Source organism: Cyrtonyx montezumae, unplaced genomic scaffold (genome assembly GCF_038088225.1).
Source record: "Cyrtonyx montezumae isolate F1298 unplaced genomic scaffold, pur_monq_1.0 scaffold_5, whole genome shotgun sequence".
Lineage (NCBI taxonomy): Eukaryota > Metazoa > Chordata > Aves > Galliformes > Odontophoridae > Cyrtonyx > Cyrtonyx montezumae.
In genome coordinates, this window is record NW_027072056.1 from 4,898,103 (window position 1) to 4,914,315 (window position 16,213).

A 16,213-nucleotide genomic window follows, 5' to 3' on the forward strand; every position below is an offset into this window, starting at 1 on the left:
ATTACCCTTCAAATGTTTAGCTAGGGGCAAATCTAAGACATTGGCAGTAACAATGAAGAACATTCCAGGCACTGGTCACCAGCAGCCACAACATGCCTATTTTTTGTACTAATACTGGAACAGATGGTCCCAATAGGTGCACACTGAAATCATCTCCTCAGCACTTACTTTTCAGGACAACACACTGATTTGCACAGTGAGCAGTCTCACGGCAGCACACCACACAGATCACAGCTTTCTCCTCGCTGACCTCTGGAAGAGTCACAGGAATTTCCTGATGCACGGGCGCAGAGAAACAGTGTCTTTTCCAAGTAAGACTCCAGGAAAACACTGCCGCAGGCTGCAGCATTCCCATCTTCCTGTCAGACCCTATTACCAGCTTTAGCTGCAGAACAGGCCTTGGCAAACAATTACTGCAGAACGCAAATCCCTTCTACAGAACCCCAACAATGGAAAACACCCATCCAGGTATAGAAGAGGCAAATGCAAAAATGTGCTTCCATTACAAATACACACTTAATGTATCAGAGGTAAAAGATTTTATTATCCCACGCATGTTTCCTAAGAGGTAAGAGTTCTACCAGACAAAATACACAACACGTTTTGTGTTTTCTTCCTAGACAGCTGCATTCTCACCCTATGAAACAGCGAGCACGTTAGTTCATCTTAAAGAATCGGGGCTTGTCCTTAGAGCTGCGGGGTTGCAGGGAGTTAGCATATTCAATGACCAGTTAATTCATGCAGAATCAGAAGGAAGGGGAAAGGTCTGCGTGCTCACCTGAGTGCAGGCTTAGGGGCCCAGAAAGAGAGAGAAAAGCAGGGCTTAAATTTACCAGTTAGTGGAACTTCCAGCAAGCAAACCGATCCTCTGGCTCAGCATTCGCTTTGCGATGAAAAGCTAGGACTAAGAGCAAGTTGTAGTTGGAAAAACACAGCTGTACTATAAAAGCAAATACCCCTCTGGCAGCGGGAAACTTTCCTTACCAATCTGCATGAAGCACATGCAAGCTGACATTTCGCATCCACCTTAAAGTGGGAGATCAACATCTCCTCCTCTGCCTGTTAAAATTTAGTGCTTATGGTTGACTCTATTTTTATATATAAAAAAAAAATCTCAGCTTCTAAGGACACAGTAATTGTTACTGTGAGATGTGATCATTTTAAGGTACTGTTTTGTTTTCATATAATTAGCTCACAGTATTACTAATAGAAGTTTGACTCTAAAATGCATTAATTTTTTTGGACCTGCTGAGTTAATGACTGTTCTTGCATTTACTTTATCCTTTCACTTCCTGAAACAACAAGCTCATTTCAGCAGATGAACAAGTCCAGATTTGCTGAAAACCAATTAACAAGAACGCGCCAAGTTGTTCTTTCCAGCCAAAAAACTGCCTGCATTTTAAGAACCTAATTAGTTTAAACTATATTTATGGAACAGAGGGAAGAATATTGAATTACTCTGCAATTGTTTCTTTCTGATGATCAATAGAAACACAATTCTGTTCACACAGTTTCTCTGCAGTATTTTGATGTGCTGAATCTTGCCTCGTATCGACACCTGCTCTCTGGCGGTGCCTACAGATGACATAACACAGCTGGGCAATGGGAATTATGATCAAAACAGTTTTCCTCAGTTCTATGGGAATGTGCTTTCAAAGTAAATAAATAAATAAAATCTGCTCCTGCAGTTGCCAGAAACTACTGATTCTGCTACTGATACCGCTTTGCACGCAGGCATGGCACCCATCCGTGCACCGATGGGATCCTGACAACTCAGGAAGACAGCTCTATGTGAGCGTAACTCATCTTCCAGGCAGGAGGAGCCAGCCTGGAGAGGTGAGCTGAAATAAAGCATCAGCAGCCCATAGATAGGAAGTCAGCTGAGCTTTGGCAGCAGTCTCAAAGGCTCACCTCCATTATTCAGGCAAAGGGACAAAAGGTGTGCTCAGGAGCCACAAGCAGACGCTACTTGCTTGCTATACTGAAGGCTGAAGGAGAGTAGCCTGGCTGGTTCCAGGTATGCCGTTCAAAATCAGCCAGGAGCTAGACACAAATAACACGTAGGGACTGCTTTCACTGTTTGAAAACGTGGTCATCATGAGGACAGCAAACGGTGAGCACCACAGTGGGCAGAAACCCTCCCTCTGCTGAGCTTTCTGAATCACCCTGCTTGTAGCCTCATATCTTGCTCTTTTTCTAAGTCCATCCAATGACAAATTCTGGTTATTACATCGGCATCAGAATGGTAACTCCTTCTGCAGTACACCTCCCGCCCCAGCTTCGCAACACTGCCAGCATGAAACTGCTCAGACAGGAAAAGAGCATCCATTTCCAGCATCCTACTTTTATTGTCCATCCCTTCTACCCAAAACCTGCTCCCCAAATCGATTCCCGCCCTATGGTGTGGAAGCGGCTGCATCCACTCCAAGGCCATCTGTGATTGCTGTGTAAATTTAAGCCCAGCAAAACATCTCAGGTAGGCAGTAAGGAGAAAAGAGAATCAACTGCGAGGCCACGACAGACCCAAGGCTTTAGAGCTGCACAAGCAGGAGAGGGGGTGAAAAAAGACAGATTATCAAGTCTAAAAAGAGGACTGGGAGCACGTGTGTGCAAGCAAAGCCAAGGAAGGTTACAGCTGGACAGGGGCTTCATGATTTTTTGCAGATAACAGTTTCAACCACAAAAGTGTTTTCAAAGTGACGAATACGGTGGCAGTCCCCAGCCTCACGTCGACTGATACCTGGAAGGGAATAAAAGAGAGACAAGGAGAAAACTCAACCAGTGTTCATTGATAAGAGCAACATTAAGTGGGGGAAGGAAAGGAGATGGGACACAATTGCTGAATGCTGAAATGAAAGAACAACACAGCCCACATGGAACATGGCAGCATCTCACCTTAGGAAGAACAGCACCATTACCTAGGCCCTGGTCCTGCAGTAAGAGCTGCCATGAGATGAGGAGCCACAGGGGAGCAGCTGGCTACAGCTGACAGCATCTCAGTGTTATCTCTGAGACCAGAAATCCACACCAAACCAGCAGGAGCCACAGGCAGTTACAGAGCCAAAGTGGGCTTAAAGCTGTCACCCTCTGGCTGCCTGAAACGTCACACACACATTGATCCTGCCACGGCCTCAGCCTCTCTGGAAAACACCAGCTGCTCCCCATGTCCCTGTGCTGCAGGAGCTCATCTCCAGGCAGCAGCACCGGGCAGATACAGCCTGGCCATGCCCTGCTGACAAACAGGACCGTGCCAGGGCTGCAGCTCTGCACAGGGCTATGAGGGCTGCTCTGAGAAAGCAGCACGTGCAGCCCCATACGGCCCCCAGACACCCTCAGCACCACACAGCTCATCCAGAGAGCCAAACCAACAACAGGTTCGTGTTTCAGGTGAGGCTTAAAAATAAACAGATCACTAGAAATCCTGAAACAGATTATTATTATTTTTTGCAGCAACGTTAGCATTTGTACATAAGATACATACTGTTGATTTTCACAAAATCAGTTTAAGGTGGCATAATTTCCTCAAAACTTCTTTTCATATTATTAGGAACTAATTAAAGGCAATTTGCAGATTTAATCTGCTCTGAATAGCTGCCACTATCTGCATTAAGGAAATTTTCCGAGCAGTTCCCAATAGCACTGCTATTAGTTCAGCCCCAGGAGTCCACGTGCAAAGGAACTGCAGGGTCCTGCAAGCATTTGTATGAGTGTTTCTATTAGGCTGACAGCTGCAACAACAGACACACTGACAGCAGCCAGCAACCATTTGCAGCCACATTTGGGGTTCAGCTGAACGAGGTGGGAAATGCCTCAAAACCTCTATTTGCCTCCACCTGCAGGGAACCCCCCCCCCCCCCGACCCTCCTTGCCCTGGGGCTGTTACAGCAGAAATAAGGGATGCAGTTGAGCACTGTGAGGCTCTTACGTCTCCTGGTGCTCCTCCGCTTCAGCCTGTAGGTGTCCTTGCCACTGCACAGGCGGTAGATGAAGGAGCCGAGTTGCTCCATGTCGCTGACGTGCTCGGTCGCGATCATCTCCTCCTGGATGATGTATGTCTGAGGCAGGTACGTCCCTTTCTGGAATGACAGTTTCCACCAAAATAAAGCGTGACCTCTTATTAAGAGGAGGTGCTGCTAGGAGAGAGCCACCAGGGACTGGAAAAGGTGGGAGAGAGGAAGTGGAGGAACTGGGAGCACCCCAGGGATGGAGGTCACAGCTCTTGCCACAGTGAGGACTCTGCAAGCTGTGCCCAAAGGCTACCTGGGCAATGAGCAGCCATGCTGCAAGCACAGCTTGCACTGGGGACACTCCTGAGCAGACTAGAAGCTCACCAGGCCATGAACCAGAGCTTCATTTACGGTCCCTTCTGTCTAGGATACATCAAAGAAGTAAAAGAAATCAGCAGATTCTGTAAGAGGGAGCAACGTAAGAGGAAAAAGCAAGGAATAGCAGCACAGTTTGAAACTTCATCTCTTCAATTCCCACCACAGGGCTGGTTATCTCCACAGAGACATACCTGGAAACACACTGCATTAAGTCAGCGCTGCGTGCTGGGCTGGCGGAGCCTCCCGGATCGATACAGCTCTCTTTTAATGGTGGAGCATTAGACTATTAGTGGAAGTTTGTATTACACTAACACAACAGTTCTGCAAGAAATGCAATTACTGATTCTCAGAGGGACAGCGCAGGAGAGGGCACATGATATGTGCAGTTAGGGGCATGAGCTGTCACGTTAACACAGGGGACGGGGGCTCAGGATCTGCCCTGGCTTACAGGCACACACAGGCAATCCAGACCTTCCATTGTTTTAGGTTTAAATAGCTGTGGGAGCTGAGATAATGAGGAATTCTTGCTCCTCCATCACAGAACCGTGCAACAAACACAGTACCATCAATTCTTTGCCAACAGTTTTAAGAAAACTGGAGCTTTGAGCATCTCCACTGGGAAATTAATCGGGTTCTAAGACGACGTGGATCATCCATCATTTAATGGGGTCACCTCCAGCTTCCTACAACTGCACAGTGGAAGCATCCCTCCATCCTTTACTCTCAGGTACTCACGCAGTCCTGCTCACTGAACCATCACAGAGCCAGATAGAAACCTGCAAGTAGCAATGCAGCTGCCATTTGCAGGCAGAACAAGCAGATGGGAGAGGCCTGGTAAGACACACAGTGACCTGGGCTGGGCACAGCTGTGCCTGCAGGCTGCAGGGACCACAAGCAGGCAACAGGCTGAAGAAAGGGCAAAGGCTTCCCTGAGTGCCTGTGCTGTCAGAGAAAGCAGTTACAATTACTTGCTGCACTGAAGTTTGGTGCTAGAAGCAAGGCTGAAGCCACTGAACACCTTCAAAACTGGAAATCAGTCTCATTCATGGGTGACTTGACTGGATTGGGAGGAGAAAAGCATAAGCAGCAGCAAGGGGAGCAGGGACCAGCAGGAGCACTTCAGAGAAGGGCACACCTTTTTTGGGCAGCCTGCTCTACTGCCTCACAGCGAGGGGCTTCTGTGAGCTTAACAATGTTTTTAAGGTGCACATTAAAACCTGCATAGACAGGTTGGACACTTAACCATCCCAACAGTCATGACGTTATTTAAACTCATGTCTGCTTTGTATGCTCTTTAAAGAATTAAGGTCATAATAGTCATAAAACCATTTTAACTGCATTTTTATTCCCCTGTCAAATTCTATTTCCGATAAAGTATCATTTTCACTCCCTCCAATTTTATACATGTTATTTGAGGACGTGACCAGCATTTCTCTTTTCCATTTCCCTGTGCTGTGGGGACTGGTCATCTGCCATAGTGACTAGTTTGGAGTGAGTTGTAAGTAAATGTGTGTTGTAGCCCAGCAGGGCTCCCCAGCACAGTGAACAGATGGTCACAGTGAATGAGAGTGCTGGGAAACAAACTGGAAGACTGATAAGGACCAGAGATCAGGCGTCTCTCAAGGCACAAACTTTCACTTCTCAGCTTAACCCCACAAAGTTCATCAGGCTGCACCTACCAGCAAGTAACTGCAGGGAATTATATTGTTTGGGTTTTTTTTGTTTTATTTAGACAGGTCCTTATGGAAGAGAGTAAGAAAGCCAGGCTCAGTGCCTTGTTCTACCTTCTGCAACCTTAAAAATCCTGGCCTTTATCCTGCTGTTAGGATTTAATAGCACTCTATTTTAAGGCTGTTTTCAGTCACTGCAATACACCAGCATGAGCTTCGGCAGAGCTACACCCAATTAATGCCTGTTGTGAGCAAAACCACATCAGACCAAAAGTTGCATTTCAGCCCTCAGCATGGCAGCGTGAGCAGTCCAGATCACGTCCCAAAGGGGTAAAAGCAGAAGGCCCAGTGCTCCCCATGGGGCTTTGCAGAAGTAAAATGCAGCAGCACTGACTCCCACTCTCAGCAAACACCACGGGAAAGGAATCTGCTGCTTCCCTGTGCCACCCTGCTCAGGTTCATCTGTCACGTCTGCACTACTGTGCTGCCTGCAAAGTGATTGTGCTGCAACCCACAAAGGCTTTGCTCTGCATGAAGACTCAGCTCTGTCAGGTCCAAGGCTCACTTTCGCAGGCACTGTTTTCTGTTTCTGCTTCCCAAGAGCCCAGAAAAGCACTCAAAACAAAGCAGGATTACAGCTGTACCTTCACGTTGACCAGCAGCTCCCACAGGTTGCGTGGAGGCATCACGATAGTGGTGTTCAGCTCGATGACGTAGCATTTGTCCAGTGTGATGTCATGGTAAGCTGTTAGACCCTGTGTTCCAAGCAGAGAAATTAAGAAATTGAACCCTTCTCAACGAAATATGGCTTAAAAAAGGGTGAAAGGAGGCTGAGGTGAGGAGCAGGGCAGGAAGCAGGTACTGTTCACCAAACCAGATGCACTGCACACTGAAGCAACCTCAGTCCGCCCCTGGCAAAGCCCTCGGTTCTGCTCATCAAGGAAGATGCTCTCTGTGAACATGAGTCTGCACTTTTTATCTGCATTTTCCCTCTGCTCCCCACGCACTCCTCCTCACACAGCTGCAGGCACCAGCTCACCTCTGCCTTCAGCCACATACCCTGAGCACGGCAATCAGTCACTCGAACAATCAACAGCCAGAAGTAAAATCCAGGGAGGGCAGAAAACTGCTTTAAGCAACAAATCTGCCCAAGGACCTCCCTACCACGGCCTGACACACAAGATGAGCAGGTTGGAAAAGCTCAGACACGGCTCTGAGAGGGAGGACAGCTCAAAAATAAGATCACTGTACAGATATGGGACAACAGAATGAAGCACAGGATGTCCAGGAAGAACCCAAGGGCTCCTTACTCGCTGGAAATCGTGGATGATATCTGCAGGGTCACTCCCTCCAAACTGGGGCACCGGGACATTGATTTGCTCATAGTTCTCCTCGATGTAAATCTTGACATCTTCATGCAGTTCCAGCTGCCCTCGGAACGGCGAATACAGCGAGTCTTCATAAAGGACACCGCAGTGAAACACGCTCTCACGGGGAAGCTGTGGGAATGAGATCCAGCTGGAGACACCACACACATACACCCCATTAACTACTACAGCCAACACGGAGAAAAATGGGTAAAAATACCTTTTTCAAGCAGGCACTTGGGCACGTAATTCAAGGCCAGCCTGTTGGCCAGAGGATGTTCTTGATAAATGCAGTGCAAAACGCCCTTGCAAAAGAATCCTGCCTCCCTTCCTGCTGGCCACATCCAAAGGGAACAAAGGATTCCCCAGGGGATTTCACAGGGGGTAAGCAGAAAGGTAAACTGTCTGCGGGCTCTTAGATTTTGCAGCTGGGCTGTTGTTCCACAGACACAGCTTCCAGCAATTGCATTTTTCTGCATAAAGTATATGGGCTTGGAGCAAGCAAAGCATCACTTCTAAAGGTACTTGTAGCTTGTATGTGGCAAACTCAACAGGACAAAAACAGGAGCTGCTGCTCTCCTGCGTTCCAGAAGCACAGCGAACTTGCACCCAGGCCCACCAGATTACCATTGGTGTGTGGGAGAGCCAAGCAGCCCTACAGTTGTCATGGGGTTTCCAGATCAGATGCATGTGAGCACAAATAATAAATAATTGATGCAACCGAAAGCAAGGACTGCAAATTAATTTGACAGCATGAGCATGTATAGAGCGAAGAGAGTATAAAAAGATGACACTGCTGAGTGGATAAGTGCTGGCTGAGCAGCAGAACGAGGTCTTCAGTGCAAATTGATGCTTGAGGTTTCTTGGCTAAGCACTCAGCAAGCCACAGAGCATAGCAGTTTCCCCTAAAACTGGGGCTGTGCTGTGTCTCCCTCCCCATGCTCTGACCCACAGCTGCTTAAATCTACAGTGCTGCCAGCCCAGTGCCTCCACCAGGCAGGGTTTTGCAAAGCCTACACAGAAGAAAAGGTGGAGGATGTAGGCCCATCTGCCATTTCATCTCCAGCTTCCTTTTTTCAGCATCTATTTTTGTTATGCTCACAGCGTTTCTCTGTGCTGCAGCCTAAAAAAAACCATCACAAATGCTGCTTTGCCTTGCCTGCATGCCCTGCTCTCTCCAGGGCTTGCTCAACCCTTACAACCAGCCAAGCTTTGGAAACTGACTGACCACTGATAGCAGTAACATCAGGTTCACAAGGCTGAACTTGCAGGTCGTATTTTCATAGAGTTCAAAAACAACACAAAACAAGAGAGTGGGAAGAGTAGGGTCCCATCTGCAGGGCCCAGAATCACCAGCTCCCAAAACCTCACCGCATAAAGCAACAAGCAGCAGTGCAAATCAAAGGCTTGAAGCAGTCTGCTTGGCTGCTCCAAACTGAGGAGCCAACCATCCTTCCCAGCTCACCCATACCTGCGTGATGAAGAAGTATCTGTAGACATACATGGACGCAAAGACCAAGCCGAGGAGCAGCACAAGGAGACCCATGGTCAGGTAGCACACCCCGCTGAGCGATGACCTGCGGCCCTGCACTGCAGGAGCCTGCTCCTCCTGCAAGGCAAGAGTGAGAGCATCAACAAGTTGTCATTTAAAGGATGCACACAAGCTTGTGGCACGTGACTGAATAACGCAGGCAGCGTCCTGCAACTTGACTTCACATCTGGAAGCATTTTGGTCAGGGTGCTACAGGGGCTTAAAGCCCCAAGGCTCCCAACCAGCTTTGTGGAGCTGCAGTTGCAGCACACCTCCAGGAGAAATTAATACGTATGCATTTCCCCTTTGCCCCAGCTTTGAGGAGGCCTGCAGCACACTGCCAGCTCCCTGTGCTGAAGGACTGCTGTTTAATCAGCTTGTTGCCACTCCTCCAGCAAACAAAGGGATGAGCAAGCTGAAAAATAAAGCATTCCAAGTTCATCTCCTCTGTCTCCCTTCCCCTCCTCCTACAGATGAGGGGTGGCAATGGTGACAAGCCACAAAGAAAATCACAACTCAGCAGAAGCTTAAAGGCTCTCTGACATGAACGGCTCCAGTGAGAGTCGTGCTGCATGTCAAGAGTTCCACAAAAACACATTTCCCCAGATGCTTGTCATCGGAGAAACAGTGCAGCCAGTGTGGGTGGAAAGGAACAAAAAGCTCTGCTGCTGCTGACACGAGGTACAGCTGACAAAATGCTTAATGCTGCACGAGCACATCTCATCAGAAGAGAGCTGGGTTCCCATGCTGCTAACTCTGCATTTGGGAAGAGGTGGGGAAGATCCTCAGGGCTTTGCCCTGGGAGAAGCTGTGATACAAACCACACACCTGCTGGCAGTGAGCTTCAGGTGGCCATCCCTTCTCAGATGCTCAACCCAGCATTTGGCAGCAGGCAACGGTGTGGAGTATAAGGAGGAACTCCTTTTCTTGGACAGAACAGGATATTCCATCTGCTTCAGCACCCTGCCTGCTCGCAGGAAGGCTGCAGGAACAGAGCGTGGGCAGCAGACACCCAGCTGGGAGGAAAAGAGGTTATGCTACAGACTGTTTGGTAGAGGAGTCTTCATATCAGCCTTGGGGGGGGGGGTAGGAGGGAAACAAGTGCTAATTCAGTCTGGGGATTTTCTTCAGAATTTCCAGGCTTTCTGAGGACACAGGGAAGGGAAACCGCTGCAGAGATGGAGCTGGGAAAGGACTGAGCCACCAGGACAGCAGCAGCTCCAGCCCTCCGTGCTCACAGAGCCCGTGAGCACAGGCTGCAAGCTGCCTCCCCCAGCGCCAGCATCTGGCCTTCAGTCACATCTCGCTCTTCCCCAGCCTGCACACACAGGCCTCACACCCACACCAGCAATTTTCTTAGAGCAATGTCTGTGCAGACTCCCAGCGGGACCGCCGTGTCTTTTTGAGGAACATATCCTTTAGAAATACTTATACAGAAGTCCTTGGAGGCCCCCGCCCAGCTGGAAGCAGGGCCGCAGTGCGAGGCGCTGGCCATAACCCGATGAGCTGCCATCTCCTGATGCCTTATCAGCACAGTCTAGGCTAATGAAAAATAGATCCAATGCCTGTCTGGAGATGACAAAGTGCGGAAATGAAAGATGCTGTGTCCTGCTTCACTCCCGCCAACTCACATCACGCCCCAGCAGAGCTGGGCTCAACGCATCCCTTTTTCCTGCTTCTTCAGCTTTTGAAGCAGCTCTGTCTGCCTCCCTTTGTACGCTGCTGTCAGGAGATCAAAACAACACAGCGGATCCTCCAGGAACACGGCTAAGGGCAGGCAGCTCCTCGCAGCTTATCGGTTTTCTCTACTCCATTTCCTCCAGAATGACATCTAATTACACAGATAGAGAAACATCACAGCCATCATCTCGCTCCAAGTCTTCTCTCCTTTGGCTGCTCTGAGATTTGAGGCGTTCTCCCCTCCATATTTATGTAACTTGCTATGGCTGTATAAGCACATATATCCTTAACAGTAATATTCAGCCTACAGGCAGACCTGCTTGCACACATCCTGCAGATTAAAGGATGCATTGGTTGAGTTCACCACGAACCATTTTTCCTGCATTTATGAAACACACAGCTTTCAAATCTTTCATTTTAGACAGTGCAGGGCCCAGAGAGCAGGGGACACAGCTTGGCAAGTGTCTAAATGCACACCCAAGCACAGGAGCTTGGGGCGACTAAAAATAGTAGATGTGATTTTGTTGACTGACAAGTGAGGAGAGAAATGATAATACTCAAAGGGATACTGTTTTGAGAGCAGCTCTAGCTGAAAGGCAGCAAAAAAATGACAGCCATCTCCAGGAGGTGCTTGTTGCCTGTGCTCTTGGTGTGAAGGATGCACCGATGCAATTACAGCCGCTGCCACAGGCAGCCCTGCCTTCCTCAGAGGAAGCAGGATAGGAATGTAAGAAGCCCACATCAGAAAACCTAATTGATCTTCCTGTGTACTCAGTTTTGGCAACCAAAGGAGCCAAGATGGGAAAAGGAGAAATAATTTCAAGGCCTATACCTTTGGCCTATGAAGTCCCACATGGACGGCAACCATCGAATACTGCTTTACAGAACTTAAAGACCTGTGGCAACAATACCTCCACTGACTTCAGCTGCAAAGAAGCACAGCTGGCAGCTGGTCACCACAGTGCTGATGCAGGGCTATAAGCTGCTACTGAGTGACCTCTGCTGGACTTGGCTTTGAGCATCACCCATCTCCAAGTGAATCCCACCAAAGTCACCACCTTGGGACAGGACAGTAGAGCCCTTCCAGACTGACAGCTGTTCCTACGACTTGATCAGGAAAGAAGATAATGTGCGTGTGCATGCATATATACACACACATACACGTATATATGGCACACAGTTTCCAAGGCAACCGAAGTTCTGTGCTGTACTTGAGCAGTCCTGCAGGGCCACGCAGCAGCGCTTCTGCAGGGAACAGCTGATGGCTTTTGGACTCAGAGATGCCTGGGAGCCAAAAAGGAGGGCTGTAATTAAGAGACTATCACAGCTGAAGGCAAAGGTTGCCATAAAGGAATCTAATCGCATCTTCAAGTGGCTCCGCCGCACGTGCCTAGCAACAAAGCCACCTGCCTCAGGAGTCACTGTGCAGCACTGAGAATTAGAATATCAAAAACAACTGCTGGCTAATTAAAAACCACAAAGCCAGCAGGATGAAACACAGCCTATCATGGAAGAGCTCCTGAGTGCCCAGCGATCGTCCTTTCCTTTTCCCTTGTCAGAAAGAGGGACTCAAACCTTCTCTTTCCTCCCTGTCCCATTCAGTTTTTGAAGCAAGAGGCCGTTTCTTCTCCCCCTTTGCACAGGGATGAGGAATTCATTCCCATGTATTTTATTTCTCTTGGCAGAGGTGCAACAGCTTCCAGCTGGAGGCTTTCCAGCTTCCCCCTTCTATTTCCTGGGAGTAAAACCACTCGGGGCATTAGCAGAGCCAACAAAGCCTGTTGCAGAAATGAGGCTGTTCTAACAGAGCACACAGCAGGAGAGCAGGAGAACAGACAGGAGCAGAAATATGTTAAGCTGCACAGTTGCTCCAGTACAGAACACATTGCCCAGCAGTGACCTCTTCCTCCTGCAGCAGCTCAGGAAAGCCCTGTCAGAGTCAGTCCTACTTGAAAAATCACCACAAAGAAACAGTATCTAGCTTAACAAAGAGTAAAAGAAAGGAGGACATCCACTCTTCTGCGGCTCTATCTGAGCTTAGCCTGTGGCCACAGCAGTGGGAGAGCTCTGCAAAGCAAATCCCCAGGATGGGTTAAGCAAACAAACAAAAGCCCAGACCCTGCCACACTGTCCTCCCCTGTAGGCACATAAATGCCACACATGGGCCTGGGAAGAAAACACCAGCTCAAAAGTAAAAACTCATTTTCCGTCCCCCACGATGTTTGTTAGGTTTCTGTGTTCTTCCCATGCCCAAAGCAGGTAAGCACAACAGCTTCTGCCACATACAAAGCTGCAGCAGCCTGGGGAGCCTGGCTGCACTCAGGGAGAACATACCTCTCCAGCAGATTTCATGTTTCTGTGTCAGCAGCTCTGCAGTCTCCATCTCCACGGTGAAGGAGAACCATGGGGGTCCAAATTCAGTCCCATCTGTACTGTATCTGCTAGAATTAACTATTTCCCTCAATCCTCCTGCCCAATTTTAATCAGACCTTTTGTCATGCTCAGCTGGAGTACGAAATATTAATGCCTGGAGTCCAGTACAAGACCCAGGACCTGCATTTGACTGGAGCGGGTCCCAGTGGAGTCCAGAAATGTTTTACCAGTTCAAACCATTCCTTCCCCTTCCAAGCACCCCAAGGCGGCAGCAGTGCTGCCTTCAGCCCACATGGACACCAGAAAGGCCAGGGACAACCTGAGGCACCAGGGCACAGTTTGGGGCAGCGTGTAGGCTGAGAAACCCTATGGATGGTGGGACTGAGGAGCTCTTCCCTCCACCTCTCATCGTTTACCCCTCGTGAAGCAGAAGACTTTAATGAAACCCAGTGAATCACAAATGCAGTGTATATCCCAGAGCCACTAAAGACATGGCAGATATATGCATTACCATTCCAGACTCTAAATCTGGAGTTCAATTAAAACTCACTGAGTGCTATTATGTGTCTGAGAAGATATTTTCCAATGAATACAACAAATTATGTTACTGACTGCATACCTCAGACTACCCTTCTGCCTGAGGATGCTACAATCCCCCAAGCTTCTGCTAATGACAACAAGATTCTTTCTTTTATTAACCTTTAACAAGTTGCTTTTGCCTCAAAATCACATACATTTTCTGACCAAAGTGAACTTGTTTGTCCTTTTCAGTTCCCCCCACGCTGCAGAACAGATGAACACGAGGCTCATCACGTGCCAGCTTGCTGTCAAGAGCCCTTACCTACAGCTCCTTGGGATGCAGCACTATCGCAGCCATCTTCCCACATGCACATCTCTGCATGTACCAAGCACCTGCCAGAATCTGCAGCCTGCAGAAGCCACTGCTGAATCATTTCCCAGCTCTGGCTCCTATTGCTGGGATTGAAGTTGAGAGATCAAAGAGAAAAGGAATGCAGAGCATCTTGTTTGCATGTCACCACTGCGATTTTGCTGCAAGGCAGCTGGAGCAAGAGACACAGACAGGAATTGTTGGCAGCATGAGTGGGCACAGCAAGAGAGCCAGGCTCTGGCCTCATCAGCCTCCTGGAGGTTTTACTGGGCAGCACACCCCTCGGTCCAGATGTGCACCAGCTATACTCAGAAGACCATTACTGAAGAATCCAGCATCATAAATAACCTGAAAAATAGCTTCAGGAATAGGCCACCTTGTCCAGGGGTGCACCCCCTGACATCCTCTCTCCAGCTCACCTCCACCCACTCCTGCTCGTCTGTCACTTCTGCTGGAATAGAGGAATTGCTTAAATCCACGTTTTAAAGTTCTTCTGTAGATCTTGCGGGCTTAAAAGAACAACACAGTGCTCCCTAGGAGACAGAGAAACACTCAAGGCAATGAAGAGAATCCACAGTACTGTGTTGGGCATACTGGGGATGGGTGGACGCTAGGAGTTGGGTCTGGTGGCAGCCCTGCTCCCAGGCCACCTGCAGGGCTGCCACCAGGGGCAGGATGAAGCCTACCACCATTTTTGACCTAATGAGATGAGACCGAGTCTGGAAATCACTAAGAGAATGCAGTCAGCCATGTTCCCCATTGCAGGTTCTGGGATAGCTTTTAAGAGCTGGATTAACATCAGACCAAGTGCCCAGACACTGACAACGCAGTTAGGAGAGCTGGGAGCATGCCAACTCGTGACATGGGGGATCACAGGGGTGTCAGTGACCCCATGACTCCTGAAACTGAGCAACCCTCTGGGGAGCTCCCTGTAGCAGGGAATGCCCTGCAGTGCAGTGGGAACGGAGCAAACCCATGGCTCCCCATGGGGCTTGGGTCACGGAGATATCAGGGTTCAGTAAGTGGTCAGACCATGCACACAGCTCGATGCATTTCAGAATAGAGAAGTGCACTTGTCCTCCTGCATCAGCCGGGGCTGCCCCACACCGCAGCATCAGGACCAGCACCTGCTGCCCTCTGGCAGCCCTCACCCAACCCAGCAAATTCAGCTCCTGTGTGTCAACTGGAACTGCCAAACAGCTGAAACAAGCACACGTGCTCTCACCCTTTGCTTCTCATCTTGCCCCAGCCACTCTGCTCCTCTCCACACCAGACCCGAGCCTTCAGAGATGTCACAACCCAAAATCCGGCGGCCACCGCTAAACCCCAAACCGCAAAGGACGCGCTCGGCTGCCGCTGCCCACGGATCTCAGACCCTCACGTACCCCACCCCCATCCCCCAAACTTCCAACCCCCGCGACGCAGCGGCCGCCCCACCGCACAGCCCGACTCTTTCGGGGCAGCCCCGAGCTCCGCACGGACCGATCACCACCGCGGGGGTCCCCGCCCCGCAGCCCCCGCCCCGCACTCACGGCGCCCGCGGGCAGCAGCACGGCCGCCCCATCGCCGCCCGCCGCCTTCTCCTTCTCGGGCTTGAGCGCCGCGGCCGGCTGCTGGACGCCGATCTTCACCATGGCCCCGCGACGCCGCCGCCGCCGCCGGTACCGCCCCGGGGAGGAACCGCTCCGCCCGCGGCCCCGCCGCTCCCCGGGGAGAGCCGAGCCTGGGGCCGGCGGAAGGTGGGGAGCAAGCGCTGACGCTTTACATCGCGTTACGCACAGAGCGGGCACGGAGAGAAACTCCGAGGCAGCGGCGGACTGCAGCTCAGGCGGAGTATAGCACCGAGTACACCCTGCTCTCACCTTAGAAAGACAAACCCGATGAAGTAAAAGCAGTGTGAAAGCTCCCAGTGCACCTGGATAAGCAGCAGAAAAAGCTTGATGCACAAGTCTTCACTTTAAAGTCAACAGATGGAGAAAGTGGGGTTTTTCTCTTTCCATTTGTGACCAATTCTGTCTTCTAAACAGAAGGCAGCACGGATCGAACTAGATCCATCTAGTTTATAGTTTAAAGCCTTCCTGATTAAACTGGAAATCCAAACTATGTATTTTAAAAGTGTATAGGAAGACATCCAAATGTTTACCAAACGAGTCAAACCAAAATCTAAACACTTTCTTTACTTAACGTTTCAGTGTTTGGTAACAGTCACAGCCATGTCATCCCGAGGCATCTCCTGACTTCAATTACATGAGCAGCTTCCTTTGCAAGCATTAAGAAAAACCACCCTACTCGTCATACACCAAATTCCAGGCTAAAAGAATCCTTCAATAGGAAATCTCCTCCAGCTGTTGGCTCATCAGCCTGAGCCTTAGAGGATA

At 49.6% G+C, this 16,213-nt stretch overlaps 1 protein-coding gene across 1 annotated transcript; it reads right to left on the minus strand.

The window, feature by feature from the left end:
- Window positions 1-522: 522 nt before the first annotated feature.
- ITM2C (integral membrane protein 2C) lies at window positions 523-15,490 on the minus strand. Its single transcript, XM_065747852.1, has 6 exons — window positions 15,368-15,490; window positions 8,834-8,971; window positions 7,306-7,494; window positions 6,640-6,750; window positions 3,926-4,076; window positions 523-2,740 (listed from the first exon to the last, which is right to left on the minus strand). The coding sequence occupies exons 1-6, from the start codon at window positions 15,467-15,469 to the stop codon at window positions 2,649-2,651; spliced, it is 783 nt and encodes a 260-aa protein (XP_065603924.1). The 5' UTR covers window positions 15,470-15,490; the 3' UTR covers window positions 523-2,648.
- Window positions 15,491-16,213: the final 723 nt, after the last annotated feature.

What these genes read in the sequence shown, in the direction of transcription:
- ITM2C (XM_065747852.1), bottom strand. Translation starts at nt 15,469, where the DNA reads ATGGTGAAGATCGGCGTCCAGCAGCCGGCCGCGGCGCTCAAGCCCGAG. An exon ending in TCATCCACGATTTCCAGCGA is followed by an intron (nt 6,751 to 7,305) that starts GTAAGGAGCCCT and finishes CTTGGAACACAG; the next exon opens with GGTCTAACAGCTTACCATGA. An exon ending in GCGGAGGAGCACCAGGAGAC is followed by an intron (nt 2,741 to 3,925) that starts GTAAGAGCCTCA and finishes ATTCCCTTCCAG; the next exon opens with GTATCAGTCGACGTGAGGCT.